The sequence below is a fragment of the Narcine bancroftii genome, chromosome 2, assembly GCF_036971445.1.
Source record: "Narcine bancroftii isolate sNarBan1 chromosome 2, sNarBan1.hap1, whole genome shotgun sequence".
NCBI lineage: Eukaryota > Metazoa > Chordata > Chondrichthyes > Torpediniformes > Narcinidae > Narcine > Narcine bancroftii.
The window spans coordinates 153163278-153184690 of record NC_091470.1 but is presented as its reverse complement, the minus strand read 5'-3'; the positions used below and the strand labels follow the sequence as shown (position 1 = coordinate 153184690).

Here is a 21413-nt window from a genome sequence, read left to right as displayed (position 1 = left end):
CATGGAACCATTGGGCTGTGTTTATTTCAGAGATTGGCACACTTTATTCTGATGTAAAGTAAATTTATGAATGAGGAGTCGGCCAATTTAGACCAGAATGTTGCCATGAATCTGCTTTGAGTCCATTTACCATAGTCAGGACCTAATAACTGACATCAGTGATCTGGGAGCTGTCTAGTAACCCTTAAAAGCACATAAGCAGCAAGGACTGTCTTTTATTTGATTGTGATACTTTCCACAGTTGAATAACTAAAAGTGCTCTATTTTCAATATTTTAAAAAAAATCAAACTTGGGCTTTCCAACTTAAATGTTATAATCACAGACTAAATTTGCCATTATCATTTACTTCATTACATAACATTTTAATGCTTATCCAGCCCTCTGCACATTTGTTTGCATTGGTGAAAGTGACCATTTAGTGCAGGTTTCAATAAATTAGTAACTACTGCAATCACTGCTATAGGTATTATATATAGTGATAGACTGGTACTTTTTCAGCAAAGTGGATCTGGGATCAAACTTAATAACTGAAATCATCACTGCTGAATAACTTTATAACATTCACTCCTTATTCAAACTATCCTTGAAAATTTGCTCCAAGATTTAACGTCAGGAATTGTTTAGCTACCTTGCATCTGCTTGATTCTGCTCACAATCTTGACTGTGACGACTGAATTGTGGAGTGAATAACTAACATTAGGAAGGAGGGAATAGAGAGGGACCTGACATTTCACAACATTGAAACCAAAATGCTCAAGAGAAATACGTTAGATACTTATTGAAATCTCTCAATCATTTAAACGCAGAGTTAAGGTTAGTGGTTCATCGCCATTACTTGGGTGTGGCATTAAGACAGACTCTGGATAGAGTTAATTATTCCTAACAAGACTAGAATAAAGGAGAATATTGAGGAAAAAGTAGTCGAAGCTTAGTTAAGTTTGACAGAAGAATATAAAGCATAGAATTGGAGCAGACACGTTAGATGAAAGGATAGTTGGGCCTAAATTAATTAGCAGGAGTCAGCAAAGCAGGTTGGCAGTGCAAAGTCTCCAAACATAAGAAAGATCAAGTACATATGTTCCACAAGATATAAAAGAGCTGCATCAAAGATTTGAGTTTCTTCAGTACATTTACATGGGCTTCTTAATAGAGTTGTCCCACTAAGACAGGAAAAAGATGTTAGAGCAAAGGAACCAAGAGAGATGGGACAGCTAGTACAGTGAGTCTTACATCAGTGGTTTGCAAACTACTGGAGAAGATTCTTAGAGACAGGATTTACAAGCATTTAAAGAAGCATAGTCTTCTCAGTGGTAGTAAGCATGGTTATATGAGGAGCAGGTCGTGCCTCAGGAGCCTATATGAGTTTTTTCTCCTTGAGGTGATGAGATATTGATGTAGGAAGGTCAGTGGATGTGGTGTATATGGATTTTAGTAGATGTTTGACAAGGACCCTTTTGATAGGCTCATTTAGAAAGTCATGAGGCTTGGGATCCATGGAACCTTGGCTGTGTGGATCTGGAATTAGCTTGCTACAGAAAGTAGAGGGTGGCAGTCGATGGAACATATTCTACCAGGAGGTCATTCTGTGGAGATCTGTTCTGGGACCCTGCTCTTCATAAATGACTTGGACAAAGAAGTGGACGGGTGTATCAGTAAGTTTGGAAATGACCTAAAATTTGGGGATAGTGTAGAAGGCAGTTGTAAGTTAGAGAGGATGCAAAATTGGATAAAGAAGTGACAGATAGAATTCAATCCAGATCAGTGTGAAATGATGCACTTAGGAAGGTTGAACTTGAAAGCAGAGTATGTGGTTAACGGCGAAATTCTTAATTGTGTGAAGGAACAAAGGGATCTTGGGGTCAAAGTCCCTAGATCCCTCAAGGTTGCCACATAAATTAACACAGTGTTTAAGAAGGCATATGTTGTGCTGGCCTTCATTAGTCAGGGATTGCATTCAAGAGCGTGAGGTAATGTTGCAGCACTATAAATCTCTGGTTAGACTACACATGGAGTATTGTGTTCAGTTCTGATCACCTCATTACAGGAAGGATGTAAAAGCTTTTGAAGGGTGCAGAGGAGATTTACCAGGATATTGTCTGGATTGGAGAACATGTCCAATGAGGCATGGTTGACCAAGCTAGGGAGAGACAAAGAATGAGAAGTAACTTTGAGAGGCATAGATAGGGTGGACCATCAGCACCTTTTTCCTGGAGCAACAACAGCAAATACAAAAAAGCATCTATTTAAGATGAGTGGAGGAAAGTTTTGGGGAGACTCCAAACATAAATGTTTTATTCAGAGTGATGGGTGCCTGGAATGCATTGCCAAGGGTGGTGGTGGAGGCTGGTACCATACAGACATTTAAACTACTCTTGGATAGGTTCATGAATGTAAGCAAAATAAAGAGGAATGGGTGCGCAGTAGGGAAGAATTAGATAGTTTATGAGTAGGTTCATATAAGTTGACACAACATTGTGGACTGAGGGGCCTGTACTGTGCTGCAATGTTTTCTGTTCTGTGTCAATACATAATGCATAGACTAAGGTTTAAAATGAGGCATGTGGGGAATGTGATAATGTTAATCATGAGGAATATAGTTACAGTTGGGAGAAGGTGTAAAGGGAAATGTAAATAGCTAAAGGGGAATCAAAGTTAACAAGGAGATTTGTTGAAGACCCACCTGAAGGCAGTGATTTGTAATACTGTTCTGTTTTCCCAAAATTGGTTGATAGGGTCTCAGACAAAAAAGACTACAGGTGATGGATAGGGTTTCACAGGGAGCGTGTAAGAAAAATCAAGACATTTGTCAGAAGAAAGAAATGCGTGTATACCAAGTTGGTTGACAGGAAGCAAAAAGTTGAAGTAAGTCTAGTCCCTGGAGTTACTGCCAGATACACTTTAATCTTTGGTCAATTTGGACTTGTGCAATGGACTCAAAATATGCAGTTAACACCAAAGTAGGAGGCCTTTCTGTCAGTGAAGTTTTCAGTTATACAAGAAAACATAGAAACTTAAGCAAAACGTTCAAATGAGTGGTGGATATGAGTTAATATGCATTAATGAGGTGATCTATTTTGAAAGGAGAAATAAGGAATGGTTAAAAAAAGACATTTTATTTTCCATGATACACAAAAGCAAAGTTGTAATCTTGAATAAAAGACTAGATTGAAAAGTTCAGAATTTATATCGTATTGTTTCAAACTTCAACATATCCCAAAGCAATTTTGATTCATAAGGTAACGTAAATATTTTGGAAAGAGAATGCAGTTAGATTTTAGGTGGGTTGCATTTGGAAGGACATTAAAACAATGGGGAGAATATGTAACCAGATGAAGTCAGAAAGTATTGAGGATTTTATAAATAGGTTCAATTGATGCTTTCGAAATTATATAAGATTTTAATGGAGTGAATAAAGAAAGGCCTTTTTCCTCATTTGAAGAAGTCAAAAAACAATTGTCATCATGTAAAAAATTATTACTGAAATTCCAAAAGTGAAGGTGCATAGATCAAAACAGAATCCTAAAGATGACATTCAACCTGTTGTGCATGTGCAAATTCTTTAAAGAAATTCTCGTATTTGACTCACTCTTGCAGACGTTTCTATTTCATAAAGTATATCCAGTTCCCTTTTGTGTATGCAAGATCATGTGTTTTCAAACCTGTTCAGAGAGGATACAGTCTTGTAATCTACTGAGAGAGTCAAGCCATTGCAATCTTGGTAGCAACAGCTCCGTAGTCACCTCCTCTCACTATTGTACCAGTCCATCACTAACTATTTAGTCCTAGCCTTCATGTTTTGATTTCAAGTCTTGTTTATATATTTATTTCCATTTGATTAATTAAGAGTCTGCTAATTAATTTAAATGCTCATCTGCATAGTGGCAGTTCTAGCAGAATTACTGCTGAATTTTTTTGTGCTTTTGTCAATGGTGCATGTAATGCATTTCAATCATTCTTCTTTTCTTCTTTTATGTTTGGCCTATATGTGCCTGCGTATAATTTTATGAAAAAGCCTGCATGATAACAGATTGGGCTGAGAAGCCGTGGCGGGTTTATTGAATGTTTATTGGGGTTGTTTTTAAAAATATTCTATTCTATGAGTCTGGCAGTAAAAATTAAGATGTGCCTTGCAAGCAATGTATTCATGTAACAGAGCCAGACGGGATGGAGGATTGAAGGAAAAGGGGAGATAATGGATGAGTTGTATTCTCTAATTCATTAACAAAATATTTTGTTTTTAATTATCAATGTTTAATGCTGCAATCTACTCTCAGCCCTACTGACTGTCTGCTGGATTCAGGCCAAAACATTTACTTTTGTACCATTTTACTGAATGTTTTTTTAAAAAATCATTCCTCTGTGCCAATTTGCCAAATTCCATTGGTCCCACTCAGTTAGAGCAGCTACAACCCTTATTGTTGGCCTACATGAGACAATAGAACCTTTTTGAGGACTGTTTTACCAATTTTGCACCTAAGTATTACAGAGGTATATTGCATAAAATGCACCTATATCCCAGGAATAGAGCTGTAAGAAGGCTGTATTGATCACATCAGTAAGCTCTACTTAATGACAGCTGTATCTTCAGATTGCTGCTCTTATTTGAAATTAAGTGAGATTCTACAAAAACTATCTGCACCCAGTTTGTGTCAGTTAGCCACATGGCATAAAACACTATCGAGCTGAGAGATACCAGTGAGAGTACAAATAGCTTCTTTTAAACTAAAGTTATGCAACAATTAAGTAAGTATACATTTTTGTCAGTGTTGTTTATTTTATACCTCTAAAATGGGCAGCTACAAAAATTTTTCCTGATGTTTTCATGGAGAAAAATAGATTGTGAAAGGTATCAAAAAAAAGTACTCAAACATCAGTTTTAAATATGTTAAGAATTGATCATCCGTAAATTCGTTCCAAGACATTTCATTTTCAAGAAAGGGAAATGTACTTCTGATTATAATTTTGATATTGGTGGTTTCAGGGAACAAATGAAACACCAATTAAAATATTGTTAGAAATAAAGCTGAGTAAATTGTGAATGAAGAACTCTTTTTGTCCTAATAGTTTAAAAAATGCACCATTTCAAATTTGTACAATGTATTTCCAAATATTCAGAGCCCAAAGAAAACAACCAGTCCCCAGTTCTGCTCATTAGCATTAGCAGGCCCTGCAGCTGGTCTTCTGATCCACAGTGAAAAGTCTTATGCATGAATAAATGGTCACTTAGTTAAAAAGACCAGAAAGAGTGCAGAATTATGAATCTGGACTCCAGGAAGTAGTTGAATGCCACAAGAAGGAAAGAAATTGTTGAGAATTAAAATGAACGTCGAGTGTAGTTTTTGAAGTGCTGTTTTGGTCTGAATGCCAATCACATTAGACTAAACATTTTTCTACACCATTTAGTCCAATATTAACAAATTGGAGACTGGAATTTGATTCATCTGGTCTGACCATTCAAGCCACAGCCACACCAATAAACAAGGACTTATCATTAGTGGTCCTGATAGTCACATTTTCCTAACATTTATATATGTGTTTTCTCAATGTATCAGTTGTTTTTCATGTCAGTAATTTAATTTTACTCTATGTTTTTATTTTCCCATCGATTTCCAACTCAGCTTAATTCATATGGGAGATGCTCTTCCATAGTATGTTTTCATGTATTAACATGGCAGCCTTTTGAGCAGCAGAGGGGTAAGATGAACCTTTTTCTCCTACCATTGGCATTCATCCAAACACCTTGAACTACTAACATTTAATGTGAGCTTAGATTTTCCCACAGCCAATGTTTGCAGCGATATTCTAAAATGGGGCATTGTTACTAAGAATAGAGGCTTTTGGTCAAGAATGTCTTTCTCATCCAAAAAAGAAAGGTTATATTAGAACCTTAGATGGTTCTTAGACTAATGGATTAATTTGTAGCTTATTTGTCACACACAGATAATTGTTAGAGAATATGAATTTTTTACTTGGACTGGAGAGAATGGTGAGGAAACAAATGTCCTCTATTCATGTTTAAAAATGTATACTACCTCAAGTTAAAAAGAAGCTGAATTTATAAGTACTTTTAATCTCCTCTATATGCTGCAAAGTGTTTCCGACTTAGTTCTGAAATTCATTCACTACTGTTATATGGGCAAACCTGGCAGTCATTTTGTGCCAGGATCCTGCCAGCTGCAGTAAAACAAAACAACACATTCTACCAGAATAGATGGACTATTAAGAGATTTATTTTGACTGGATTTCAAATATTATCCTTACTCTTCAAAAGTTTTATATGCCTGTTTTGAGTTTATCATTGACCATTCATCTGAATGGTGTATTTCCAATAATGCTACAAACTGCTTGGAGCAAAAAAAAAATTGTAAAAGCTGTGTGCTCAATTTTTTTAGAGATAAAAATAAGGATATTCCGAACAAGGTGGATTCACAGTAATTTTGCACCACAGTTTAGAGCTTTGTGCATTATGACCGGACTTCATTAAGGTTGATCAATACATTTGTCCTGACAGATGGTTGGGAGCACCTCATAGGGACTCTGTCAGCTGGGCTGTATACACAGATGTTTATTTTGTTAGTTAGTATTAAAGGCACTATAAACAGTTTGGAAACACCCACCACTAAGTTGTATTTGTCATGTACAAATCATTTGGGTTTTTTTTTAAGAAGGAGTGATGTGCCTTGCTGTGTCACATTCTTGAAAAGAAATAGTCCTCTGGAAATTATGAAAGTCAATTTCTCTGATAACAGTATATTGGAAGAAAGATGTTAAAGATGTGAATGGGAAGAATCAGAAAGAAAGAGTGAACAAATTGGGCAAGGCAAGCAAATTTTGTGACATGTTCACGATAATAGATTCTGAATCTAAAATGATAGATATTCTCGCTTTAATTATTAAATACGCCTTCCAACCAGTGGCTATGATTGTTAATGAAAATTAATAGGGCAGGTGTTTCAAATTATTAAATGCAGTTTTTTTTACTCAGAGCCAAGCTCCTAGACCTTCATAGTGCCCATCACATCTCAACCATAGTAATCAGCTAGACCTCAAGAATAGCCTGTCTTGCTTTTCTACACTTTCCAAATTCTTAGACTACCAAAAAATAATTAATATGATCAGAGACATTGAATTTTTGTGAACATTAATGACATTAACACTCCTTCAGTAATATTCAAGGCATTGATTTTAAATCAAAATTCAAAGTATTTTAAATGTAAAAATGTAGAAGCTTAAAAGCACTTTCATGTACAGTACCAAGAATCAATTAAACTAATTAAAATAACTTAACAATGATAAAAACAACTTTTTTTTTCTCTTGTGAGTCATGTCTCCAAATCACTTGAATCTGACACAGGCCGAGAAGCATGAGACAGGGAATCATTCAAGCTGCCCTGTTAGATTCCATGAGGATTCTACTGGTGCAGCACAAGGGCAGTTTTGGTAACAGCTGGATGGAAGGTGTCAGCTCTAGAAAGACTTCTACATGAATACTCAAGTATGTCCTGGCATTTGCTATAGTGTCGGGGCCGAAGATCTGCCATAATTTTATGTTAATAGACATGATGCCTATTAGGAATTTAATTGAAACCTCCCCAGTTCACTTCACTTGTCCTTGAAGCCGACAGCTAAAGAGACTTGGTGATGTGGCATAACTGCATCATCCATCTCTGAACAATTGGGTAAAGTCAGTTATTGAATAGAAAATGTAAAGGGAGCAAGAGTGTGAAATCTTCAGTTATTTCTCTTTAAATGAAGATTGTTAATTGTAATTTTTAATCAATTTCTACATGAGGACATTTTTGTAAACATGTAATGCAGCCTTGGTTAAAAGAAGCATTCTGAAATTAAATAATTTAGACCAAAAAGGAAGTAAGTTGAATTCCCCCTCTGTATTGGGTTCAGTGATCAAGTCAAATTGGCACTTGGAACAGTGCACTGATCTTACTGTTGCTAGGCTATAAAGAGAATCAATCAAACAAAGTAGTCTTCATTGATTTCTGTTCATTGACCTTAAGATGGTGCAAATGTATGGAGCACAAGGATGACTGGATTGTACTTTGCTTTGAAGTTTTAAACCTTTCAGTATGAAAGCTTGACCCATTGGAGAGGCAGAGATATGTGGAGAATCTTGCTGTAGTTTACACTAAAATACTGGGGAAACTCAGCAAGTCACACGGTGTTCCTTTTTTTTGCTGCACATTAGACATATTGGGTTTAGAATGGGATAATGGAAGCCAAGATGTTTGCCTTATTTGAAAATCCAACTTGGACCAAATGGAGGGAAAAGAGTTAAATCTTAAACTCATCATGTTATGAAGAACATTGTAACAAAATGCAGTTAGGTGGTTTGCTTTATTAAGTTGCAAATTTCAGCTCCTTCAAACTCCAGCAAATTCATTAGTAGCTGATTTAAAGTTAGATTTTGTTCTTGCACTTATGCACTGACATTTCATTTTTGAGCAGTAAAATTTGGAACTATTTATGGCCTTGCTCCCCCTTCATTACAAATCAGGTGAATGCCCAGTTTGTGGCCTGCTGATCTCCAGAGTATTAACGTAAAACAGTTTAAAAATGTGCCTATTTTTCTTCCCTTCTAACAAAAATGACCAGCAGGGACAAGAAATATGATCACAATTTTATCAGGAAATGTTACTTCAGTCAGATAACAAGGTGATTCCGATGTTCGTGGGAGAAATTTTGTTTCTTCCTGTGGAAAAATTCTACTCTTAGATAATGGACACCATTAAACAGTGATGTTCAAAGACAAGTTTATACCTTTATTGCAGCATTCCCCTGGCCTTTTAGCAATACATTTTCATGCCATCATTGTTTTTTTTGTGATGTTCGAAAGGTATCATAATCGTTCTTAAAACTTTTGTGGACTCTATGGACAAGTTGGTCCTAAAGGCCTGTTTCCATGTTGAATGACTACATTGTTACAAGGAAAACAAGAGTTTGCTAGCTGAGGAATAAATTTTGTCCACTAAGAGAATACATTTCTTTCCAAGCAGTGCCATTTTTTTCTTCCATCTGAATTGGTAGATGTGGTAAGAACCATAGAACCCTACAGCAGAAAACAGGCCATTCGGCCCTTCCAATCTGTGCCAAAGCATCACTCCACTAATTCCACTGACCTGAACCCATTTCATAACCTTCCAGACCTCTCCCATCCATATATCTATCCAATTTATTCTTAAAACATAAGAGTGAGCCCACATTTACTGTGTCAGATAGCAGCTCGTTCCACACTCCCATGACTCTCGGAGTGAAGAAGTTCCCCCAAAACCTTTCCCTTTTCACCCTAAAGCCATGTCCTCTTGTAGTTATCTCCCCAAATCTAAGTGGAAGAGCCTACTCGCATTTACTCTGTATAAACCCCTCATAATTTTGTAAATCAAATCTCTCCTTATTCTTCTATGTTCCAAGGTATGAAGTCCTAACCTGCTTAATCTTTCCCTTTAACTCAACTCCTGAAGACCAGCAACATCCTAGTAAATCTTCTCTGCACTCTCTTAATCTTCCTGTAGTTTGGCTACCAAAACTGTACACAATGCTCTAAATTTAGTCTCTCCAATGTCTTATATAACCACATCATAATATTCAAACTCCTGTATTTAATACTTTGATTTATGAAGGCCAAACGCCAAAAGCTTTCTTTACAACCCAGTCTACCTGTGATGCCACTTTCAGGGAATTATGTATCTGTATTCCCAGATTCCTTTGTTCCTCCGCACTCCTCAGTGCCCTACCTATCATTTACTGTATACATCCTACCTTGGTTTGTCCTTCCAAAATGCAACACCTCACACTTGTCTGCATTAAATTCCATCTGCCATTTTCTGGCCCATTTTTCCGTTTGGTCAAGATCCCTCTGCAAACTATGAAAGCCTTCCTCATCGTCCACAAGGCCCTCAATCTTTGTGTCATCAGCAAACTTGCTGATCTAATTTATCATCCAGATCATTGATATAGACAACAAATAACAATGGTCCCAGCACTGATCCCTGAGGCACACCACTAATCACAGGCCTCCAGTCCAAAAAGCAATCATCCAACAACACTCTCTGTCTTCTCCCATTCAGCCAATTTCAAATCCAGTTTACAACCTTTCCATGCATACCCAGTGTCTGAACCTTCTGAGCTTACCTCCCATGTGGGATCTTGTCAAAAGCCTTACTAAAATACATGAACACAACATCCATAGCCTTTCCATCATCTACCTTCTTGGTAAACTCCAATAATTTACCTACTACTGACATCTGGCTCAACAGCCTGTAATTTCCTGGTTTACATTTGGAGCAACATTTTTTAAACAACAGAACAACATGAGCTCCCCTCCAGTCCGCCAGGACCTCACCCGTGGCTAAGGACATTTTAAATACATCTGCCAGGCCCCCTGAAATTTCTACACTAGTCTCCCTCCAGGTCCGAGGGAATATCATGTTAGGCCTGGGGGATTTATCTACCTTTATTCGCTGTAAGGCAGCAAGCACCTCCTCCTCTTTAATCTCTATATATTACATACCACTATGCCAGTTTCCTGAGTAAATACTGATGCAAAAAAACTATTTAAGATCTCCCCAATCTCATGAGGCTCCACACATAAATGACCATTCTGATCTTCTGGGGGACCATTTTTGTCCCTTGCTCTCCTTTTACTCTTTACATATTTGTAGAAACCCTTTGGGTTTACCTTCATATTATTTGCCAAAGCAATCTCGTGTCTTTTTGCTTTCCTGATTTCCTTCTTAAGTATTTTCTTACATTTTCTATACTTTTTTAATGACTCATTTGCTCCTTGTTGCCTATATCTGTAGCTCTCTCCTCTTTTTAACCAGATTGCCAATATCCCTTGAAAACCAAGGATCCCTATGCCTGTTAATTTTGCCTTTGAAGGCCTTCCACTTACTGACCACATCCTTACCAGAATACAGCTTATTCCATCCACTCTTCCTAGATCCTTTCTAATTTCCACAAAATTGGCCTTTCTCCAAGTTAGAAACTCAACTCAAGGTTGGGTGAGATTCAAACTAGAGGACATGTGTTAAGGGTTAAAGGGGAAAGTTTAGATGGAACAACTTCAATTAGAGTGGTGGGAGTATAGAACAAGCTGCCAGCTATAGTGATGAACGTGGGCTCAATTTTCAAATTTAAGAAGATTTAGACAGATACATATATGGATGTGAGGTGAATGGAGGGATATGGACTGAGTGCAGGTCTATGGGATAGGCAGAATAAAAGTTCAGCCAGACTAGAAATTCCAAAGGGCTTGTTTTCTGTGCTGCAATATTCTGTGTTCTGTGAGCATTGGTTTAGTCCCTTCTAAAAGATGCAGCCTGTAGTGAATCCTATCCTTTCAGTAGGCAATTCAAGAATGGGGGAATTACAACTCCAATTTACTTTCTCAAGCTTTTAGAGTCATTAAACATAAAAGAGAGGCCGATGGTTTTGACAGGGATATCCATCTCATACACCAATGAGAAAGATAACTTAGTTGTGTTCTGAAGACTACATAATGAAGTTAAAATGTCCTTAATAAATCATTCTTTAGTTAGTTGAAGTATAGATCACTTCATGCTAACATGAATGATACCAGTGGATGATTTTCTCTAAATCACCAGAATTAATAAATGTACTTTCAGGTCAGTTATTGTTAAAAGACGCTCGTCTGTGCAAATTTCCTTAAAAGAACATTTCATACTGAAACTAACAAGGTACTTTTAAATTTGTTACATTGGCCATTCAATAGCTGAATTGAGATCACCAATGTATTGTTAGTTTTGTGCTGTAAATCTGTACTCCCAAAAATATGGACAGGTTACAAAAGTGAAAGGCCAGTGTCTGCACAACAGCCTGCTTCAGAAGAGATTGCATCATCAAAAATCTAAAAGCTGCTTTAGTTAAAGAGGTTGATGTGATTTTAGGTTTACTGGGTATTCAGATATACAGTCTATTGTAAGTTGACCTTCAAAAAAGGAATGTTGTCTCTTGGTTCATGCCAATCCACAGATTATCCATTGTTCTTGGTTTTACCAGTATTTAATGTGGTAATACCTCTTAGCATTATTCAATATTGTACATGCCTTCTCCATGTTTCTTTTGCCTGATGAGGGAAAGTCAGAAAATTTGGCTTTTTTTTCCATTTCTCCCCCTCCCCTTCCTTCCCCCCCCCCCCCCCCACCCCACACACACAAATGGAATCACTTTCATCTCACTAACCCCTCTGTCATTGACTTTATTAATCCAGCAATACAAAGGAATTCTGAGGGAAAGTAAAAGGTCAGAATGCCTCACAATTCCGCTGTTGCAGGACAGATGTACACTGCTTGCAAGATGTCTTGCGGCAAGATCCCGGTTGTGAAACCAGTAGCAAAATACACGTCCATAATATGGGAAAGTTACGGTTATGCTATTTTAAAATAAAACATAAATTGTGTTTTCTCTCCTGACAGAAACTGTGAGAGCAATGACACACGTGATTAACCAAGGAATGGCCATGTACTGGGGCACCTCACGATGGAGTGCAATGGAAATCATGGTAAGATGTTCATCCTTTTTTAAGAACCATCTTTTGTTTGTGGCCTCAGCTTCTATCCTCCTATCTTCAGATTTATTTGATTCCTGTATTTATATGGTTCAGTTCTTCACCTGAAACTCAGTTTTGAAATTGTCTCAACAGGATGTTTTATCAACAGTCCCTTTAATAAGCATGTATGCAATTTTAGGACCCACAAAAATGTTTTTACTTGTTGATAAGATGCTGGAAAAAAAATTTTTTATTTTAAACCTAATGCTTCACTTCAGGTTGAAACCAATTTAATTAGAATTATAAATGAGGTGATGAAAAATGGCATACAAGTTATCTTCTATCAGTGGTCCCAGAGTTGGATTTCCTTGGGCAGCAGTTCAAAGCTGAGGATAGAGGTTGTCAGTTGGAGGGTAGCCACCAAATCCTTTATGAAAGGACTAAGAGGAATATCTGATTAGGAAATTGATGCCATAATCCATACAGGATCCCTTTTGCTTTTGGAGAATGAGCTAATTCTTCCAAAGAATCATTTTAAATCAGTTTATTTCCATCATCTTTTGTTCACTGTCCTTGTGTTTTATAGATTTACTGCAAATGAATGATGATTTTTCAGTGAATAGAATTGTTGAGAAATAATGTTGGAGGATGCAATAAAGAATTATTCTTAATGTTGCATGAAAACAAAGAAAAACAGTGAAGCGTCCGTCACCTAGAAATAGCCCTGATCTTTTTTCCTAATGCATTTTTCATGAAAGTTTCTCCTCTGAGATGAGTTACAAAGTCTCTGTAGTTACTCTGTCATACGTTTATTATCTCTGTCCTGCAGGAGGCTTACTCAGTGGCTCGTCAATTTAATCTCATCCCCCCAATATGTGAACAAGCTGAATATCACCTCTTCCAAAGAGAGAAAGTTGAAGTGCAGCTTCCAGAGCTCTTCCATAAGATTGGTAAATATTTTGTCAGACAACATTTCATAACCATCACCTCCCTGATTCTGCCTCCATTCTTATGTGATGGTGGATCATTTAGCAGAAGCTGGAAGGGAGAAAGCCCAGTAATGGTCTTGTTCTGAATTTGCCTGAGATTATTGAATGGCTGCTATCCTTAACAGTAACCTTGTCTTTAGTGTATTGCTGGAGACCCATGAGTTTCAGTGTATGTAACCTTGCAACATTTCTTCATGAAGGTGTCGGTGCAATGACTTGGTCTCCCTTGGCTTGTGGCATTATTTCTGGAAAATATGATGCAGGCGTTCCTCCTTATTCTAGAGCTTCCTTAAAGGTACAGTAAGTAAAATAAAATATTGTCAGGTTGCATTTTATTTCTGTGATCAAGAGGGTTAAGTCATTTCAGTGCTCTACTCTGAGTAGAAAATTTCAGCATGGAGTTTGAATGGTGTCAGTGTTCAATCTGTTTTGATAAGACATTCTAAAAATAGCATTTTTGCTGTATTTGGTATGAAGAGTTTTTAAATCGGTTAATGGCTTTTCAGTTCAAATTTAAAATCAATGGGGAAATGGATGTAAGAGAGTTTAGGAAATTGGAATTATTTAAGTTGTATTCTCATCTCTCTGCTATTTTGTCATTAATAAACTGATTTTAAAGAACTCATTATTTTGGCATTATTCTCGTATCCTCACTGATTCATCCAAAGAGAATAACTAACATAACTACCACATTCAGATGAAGTGCGTTGCCTCACCTACTACAACTGCCGAGTCATTTTGGAGCATACACATGAGCTGATTCCTTATCTATTCACAGGGTTACCAATGGTTGAAGGATAAGATTCTAACTGAGGAAGGCAGGCGACAACAAGGAAAACTAAAAGAACTAAATGGCATTGCAGAACGACTGAGTTGCACACTTCCTCAGCTAGCAATAGGTAAGAGTTAAATCCCATAGATTGGAAAAGAATATCCCCTGGAAATGTACTGAAGTGCTAGCCCTTTATCTATCTCTTACATCTTTCCACTTTAAGTTCTGTGATGTGACCTTATTATTTTAAATTTATCAGCTGTGTGGATTAGGAAATGTCAGCATTTGAGTTTCCATTCATAGAGAGCTGAAGGAAAGGGAACCGCGACCCGGCCGACAAGATTCTGAGAATATTTTTTTTAAATTTTCAAAGAAGTTTCCCCAGATCAGGCAGCATGTGTCAGTGACCCAGGTTCAAATCCAGCACTCTCTGTAAGGAGTTTGTATGTCTTCCCTGCATCTGTGTGGGTTTCCTGCTCCGGTTTCCTCCCACCCTTCAAAAATATACCGGGGGTGTAGGTTAATTGGAGTAATTTAGTGGCACAGGCACAAGCCCCAGATGTCTAAATTTTTAATCTTTAATTAATACTTAGAAAGTTAGGCACAACACACTCTTATTTCCAAAACTTTGAATGTTGTTGGAAGGCGGGATTCCTCACTGGAATGTTACATTTTTAGAAAGCTCTTACTGTCAATTGGTGAAGTCAGTCATGATTGAACAGATTTTGCAAAACTGGCTTCAAAAATGATGCTCTCCTCTCACTGCGCTTGAAGAATTTATTTGTTGCAGTTTTTCTCTTTTGCATTTAAATTTATTTCAGCGAAAGAGAAAGTGTTTGAACACGGATTTTGTTCAAATAGTTGAAGGAAAAGTTGTTTCCAGGGCTATTAGGAAAGGGCTGAAAGGCTTCCTCTCGTGTCACACAAAACACAACTTTGTAGATACAGGAAAACTGGAAATGGAAAGATTTGGAGGGAAAGCCTGAAGAAGTACAAAGGGTTTATGGAGAGGCTAAGGGATTTATGGAAGTAATTTAAGTGGAACCTGTACAGCTGAATGCATAATACTAGTGATGGTCAAAGGATCAAGGAAGAAATACAAAATGGAATCCAAAAAAAAAGTTCATAGGTTAGAAATGAGCTATGGAAAAGATGTAACATGACAGAAGTTGGTACGTGAGCTGGCCAATTGGTGGAATTGGACAAGAGCATCTGGTTTGGATTAGCTCCGCTCTGAAGTTTACAATAACTTTTAGAGTTTCAACAGAAATTGGGCCAAGGTTATGAAAGTAGAAATAGCCAGCCTTTCGAGAAAATATTAACTCAGAAGCACTAGTTTACTCAAACAAGATTCTGACTTCCACAAGCCTGGTTCCACCTAAATCAGTGACCTAGGTAGAATAACCAGGATACAGGTGAGAACTAGGTATCATTTCAATCCTTTGTTTTCGTTTTTGAAACTGTGATGATGGATATGGAATATTGTGATAATAAAAAATGATTTTTTAAAGAGTCCAAGGTACAGTAGATCTTTGAATTTCACAGATGGAGAATTACTCTTTTCAAGTGCTTTCTTTCTGAGACCTCTCCTTGGTGTAAATACCCCAGTTACCACTCCCTCTTTCTACACAATCAAATAACATTCTCTTCTCTGTAAAAAGGAAAAAAAAAATGTGAATTGCATGGAGAAGCTTTTGATATTGAGTATGAAAACCATAATATATACCCTCAGTGTATCTTTAAATTGCCAGATGTAAAGCTGTGAACACAATCCTTTTTATTTGATAAAATATACAGAAATTGTACTATTATCTTACTGGTGAAATAAAACATTGAATTTCACCTTGTTTCCAAATATCTCAGAGCGGAATGATTATTGCTATTTCAGGATTTCTTTGTTAAGATTTTCAGGGATGAGTAAGGATTATGTCCTCCTGAGTGGAGAATAACATTGCTTTCCAGCCCCATTTCATCTATATTTAACATTATATTCAGAGCCTGCACACTCCTGAATTTTAATTTGAATAAATAGGTTACATCTCTGACTATAAATTTGTTATATCCACTAATTTGGCAGCAGCACAAGGGATGTTCAATTTCCAAGCCTATCCAAGTGTTCATTCTTATCTATAGTATCTAAATGCACTGAACTCCCTTAGGTGGTTGTGAACAAGTAGGAGACCCAAGATTGATTTGTTTAAATGATCACCCTGAGCTCTAGGGCACTTGTTTTTATCATCTTAAAGTGTATAGGTTCAAAGCAACACCAAAAACAAACATCTTAAAAGCAAAGATCAACACTCAAATCTTGCTTTTAAGTTGTTTGAAATCAAATTATTTGATAACAGAAACCTATATACTACTGCCATAAAAGCATGTTTCATTTATTGTACTGCACTGTAACAATCAGACAAATATTTACCTTTCAAGAAAAAGGCTTCCCAGTTTAGCTTACCTGTATGAGACTTCTGATTGAGACTTTGATACAAAAAAGGACATGTTTACTATGGCTTCAGACAAATGGGCTCACATCCCATATTTTATGGGAAAAATGCTCACCGTTTTGCTCTTATCTTGGATTTCACATGGACACACTGGTGATTCTACTTCAGCCTTTTTCTTTCCACTCATCCCACTTTAAGTAATTCCTATCGGTGCTCTGTGATTAGTAACGGATTACTTAAAGTGGTAGGTGAGTGGGAAGGGAAGGCTGAGAATCACTGCTTTAGACCCAATTGTTACTGAAATATTTTGCTTGAGAAAAATTGTCATTGGCCCATTTCCTTTGGAGATATGAAACCATGCACATAACAAGTCAATTAGGTACAATTAAAACAGTGATTTTTCAACCTTTTTCTTTCTACTCACCTACCACCTTAAGCAATCCCTTACTAATCACAGAGCACCTATGGCATAGGGATTACTTAAAGTAGTATCTAAGTGGAAAGAAAAAGGTTGAGAACCATTGCCCTACATTATCAACTAGAAGAGAAAACTTTACATATAATATTAACTGGGAAGTGGAAACCAATGATTCAAATTTAATACCAATACAGTATGTTGAAAAAGGTTGATTTATTTGCTGACACAGTTAATACACATTAGCAGTTAGGAGATTGTTAACAAAACTAAATTAGATTTTTAAACCACATTAGCTACTCTATATTCAGGAGAGAAAAAGCCTGAATCCAGTGTTTATCCATCAGCAAAAATTCTCCTCTTTCCTATAACTCCAGCAGTATTGATCCCTCTGTCATTTGAAGACAGCAAATACTGCTGCACAGCATCTCCTCACAAGCCTCCAGATCACTGTTTGGTAGCCACATTTGAATATGATGGTTGCACACTTTAACAATAACAGGTAGAAAATAGTAGACAGCTTAACTGCTTTCCTATAACACATCGATTACAGCAGATAATTTCTGTTGTCATGGAAACTATTGAAGAGTTGAGAGTAAGTATAAAGTGACAAAAAAAATCAAATGCTTAAATCATGAAATAAACAGTTAATTACTTCCATCAGATGAAGAAACGTTAGAAATTAAATGTGCTTCCAATTGCTAAGAAGAGAAATAAAAGGAACGTCTAACGTGGTGAAGACCAAAAAGAATGACTAGCATTTGTCTTGGCTGTGAGAAGGTGGTGTTCTAGTTTTCCCCAGCTGATGCATCTGGTGTAGATGGAAATAGGAGGTGAAAGAGAAGGAGACACAAAAACAATGGTGGAAATACTGTGCATGTCAGGCAGCATCTGTGGAAAGAGAAAAGAATTAAAGTTGATGACCCTTCTTGAGTATTGGCCAGTTCTAATGCATGTTCTGAATGCTCCATCTCAGTTTGACTGGTGAGCGTCCAGGGGTTCCCAGATCCTCAACAAGGATGTTGAATTTTATAAGGCTTGTTTTATGTACATCCTTGAATTTTTCTCCTCTCACTGCCTGGCAATCTATTCCCATAACAGGATTTGGAATAGAACACCTTATTCCGGAGTCTGGTGTTGGGCATGTACACGATGTGGCCAGCGAGTTAACCATAGGGACAAACCACATGGCCAAAACCAACAAACCAGTGATTATAGGGTAACAAATAATCTGCCCAATATGTGAACGCCAGCCAAGAATATCTCCCCGACATGCTGAAATGTATTAGAAACTGCATGCAATTAATAATCTTTGGGGCATAATTTGGAGAGAGCTGAGGAGAATGCTGGAGAGAAAACCAAGATAACAAGATTACTTATAAAATGCTGCAAGACTGAAAATATTGACTGCAAGATTTACCTGGTAACAGAAATTAACTGGAGTGATGTCGCAGAATAAGTTGAACAAAAGGTGTGTGGATCTTTCTGAGGGAAGTGAGGTGAAGCACGTATTTTTTTTGTGTTGGTTATCTATTTTGGGATAGAAATGCAGTTTCTTTTTAAATTGTTGAGAACTGAACAGGGCCCTTAAGAGAGTTCTTGCTTTCAGGAACTTAATCTCTCTCTTGCACTCTCTTTAAGGCAAAATGCTGGCTTGGTTAACCAAGGTATATATGCAAGACTCAAACCTGATAGACATTACTAGTGTGTACACTCTTTACCCAACAAAGGAAATAAGGATTAATATTTGTTTTATCTTTGTTAACTGTTTTAATTGTAGCCTGCATTAGCTTTGTGTGAACAAACAAATTATCATATTAGTATCAGGTTGACTATTTGACCATAAACTTCAGATTGCATCCTGCACACATTATTCAGAACGTGATGGTCTTGTGTTCTTCTTGCAGCCTGGTGTTTAAGAAATGAGGGTGTTAGTTCTGTACTAGTAGGAGCTTCTAACACTGAACAACTTTTGGAAAACATTGGAGCTATACAGGTCAGTATGGCAACTTTGACCAAGCAACTGCTGCTGTCCTTACTTCACACGGCAGCAGTACTTTAAACACATGGATTTTGGTTGTTTACTAAAATCTAGTTTCAGTGAGTATGAAACCACATCAACCATTGAAAATGTACACAAATTGCATGTTACATGGAGAAGATTCAGGCTGATTGAAGGCAATGAGCACGAGTGATCAACTCACTTCTGATTCCTTTAATTCAAACTTTCTCACCAATATTTCAGGCACTTGCTCGGTTTTGAGGGTTGCTGGTTGTGGAGGGTCCACTTCAACTCTTTGAGGGGTCTGAGGTGGCTGATGAGGCCCACATGGGAACTGCAGACACTTCCTCAAATGGGTTTGATGGTGGCTGACGAGCAGGTGGTCCACTCCACCCATCACTTACCCAGAGCTTTTTAATGCTTCTGAAAGATGACCTTAAGGTTCTCAATACCAACCTAAACTATCCTTCTCCACCTTGATCCATAATTTCAGGAGTTAGTGGGAAAATATAAAAACATGCAATATAATTAACACAAAAGGAGGCTTTGAGTATATCCTTTTTTTGTTTATGGTTAACTATCCTAACCTGAAAGCTGCTCCAAATTCTTAATGTACACCAAATTTGCAGGGATTAGAGTGCAGTTGCACTGTTCACAAGGCTTTGGTATAAAATAAAGTACATTATGGATATCATTTTCCTCCCACAGGTTCTTCCAAAGTTATCCTCATCAACTGTGCACGAGATCGATAGCATCCTGGGAAACAAGCCATTCAGCAAAAAGGACTATCGATCCTAATGAGGAATTTCCAATTATTCTGGACTGCTGTTATTCCAAAAGCAATCTTCTTTGCCTGCTCAAGCTATAACTGAACTTAATATCAGTATGCTTCTGATGAAGGAATGAAACTTCAAGTTCCTGATGCTACAGAAAAGGATCGAAAAGGAAAAATAAACCACAAACCAGTGCTGGCAAGGCACAGCTGGTTCGGTGGACTGCCTGTTACCTTTGCTAAATTTTTAAAACTTTTTTTCTTTTCCTGGAATTTCAAAATGTCCCAGATTTGATTAGTTTGCCGTGCTGCCCTAACTTTTCTGCATTCATTATTTTAAAGAGCTACTGCTGGAGACCAAGTTTGGTCGAACACGAATATCATGCACAGCAAAAAAGCCTGTCACAGATTGGACTGTAATCTGACTGCTTCATAGGAAACCAAATCATCAAGGATTGCCCAGCCCCCAATGTAAGTGTTGTGGGGGACCAAATCTGCACTCTTCTGTGTACTTTATATACATCCAAAAGGCCACTGGCTTGATAACTTCTCGAAAGGCATTTCTGATGCCAACATCTATCATCTGTTGGAGATGTTCATTTGAAGAAATAAACTAATATAACATAACCTTATGGCACAATAGAATATTGTGGCCTGGCAACCGGCTGTATAGATGCAACAATAACAACATGATCATTATGACAAGAATCAGAATTTAGTTCTACTTGTCAACTAGTAGGACTGTAGATTTTTAAAAAATAAGCAGTGGCTCTTGAATGAACTATGCATGATTCGATTATAATCAGGATCCGTGTGTATGTATATGCTGACAATGTCAATGCTATCAATCCTTGGGCTGTTTTGACAAAATCTTATAATAAAGATATTGGAAGATTGGGAATTGGACATTCAAAGAACTAGTGCACTTATCTCAAAATTGAATGTTTTGTTCGTTCTTTTTACCATACTGATCTCTTGCCTCTCCCCTTCCATCTGGAGCTGAACAATGAGGCTTTAAACCAAGGTCTGTTTTGCTTGCATATTAAATATTCTGTTACACTATTTAAAGCTGGTGGAGGTGGTAGTGATTTGGGGAAGGTATTTCACCTTCCTTATTAGCCAACATATTTCTCCCTTCCCTTTTACACCAATACTGAAAACACAACGTTAACTGATCATTTTCTCTGTGCATGTTTAAAAATAATTACCATATTTCCCTAAAAACAATTCACTCCTTCAAGGTAAATTGACTGTAGTGAATGCACTGCATGATGTCACTTCACTTTAATAAACAAATGAATGTCTTTTTAGTGATCTTCCTCTTTTTCTCCCAATTCATCTGGAGATTTCATGAGGCGAGATCAGGACTGGTTGGAAAACACCCTTTGTCAAAACATCTAACGTTACTTCTTAACCATTGCAGTTCTATTGAATCATATTCTAGAATAATGGCTTAAATAGTCTATAAATTATTACATTTCTGCAATTAAAA

The 21413-nt window shown here is 37.1% G+C and overlaps 1 protein-coding gene across 9 annotated transcripts in view; it reads left to right on the top strand.

The window, feature by feature from the left end:
* kcnab2a (potassium voltage-gated channel subfamily A regulatory beta subunit 2a) overlaps positions 1-20827 on the top strand; it is a 175405-nt gene extending 154578 nt beyond the window's left edge. For all 9 annotated transcript variants that reach the window (XM_069918617.1, XM_069918622.1, XM_069918620.1 and 6 more), the window contains 6 exons: positions 12454-12539; positions 13357-13477; positions 13717-13811; positions 14295-14415; positions 19055-19143; positions 19858-20827. In XM_069918617.1, the coding sequence (XP_069774718.1) occupies positions 12454-12539; positions 13357-13477; positions 13717-13811; positions 14295-14415; positions 19055-19143; positions 19858-19947 (602 nt within the window). In that variant the 3' untranslated portion in view covers positions 19948-20827. The remainder of the gene's footprint in view (positions 1-12453; positions 12540-13356; positions 13478-13716; positions 13812-14294; positions 14416-19054; positions 19144-19857) is intronic.
* The last annotated feature ends 586 nt before the right edge of the window (positions 20828-21413 follow it).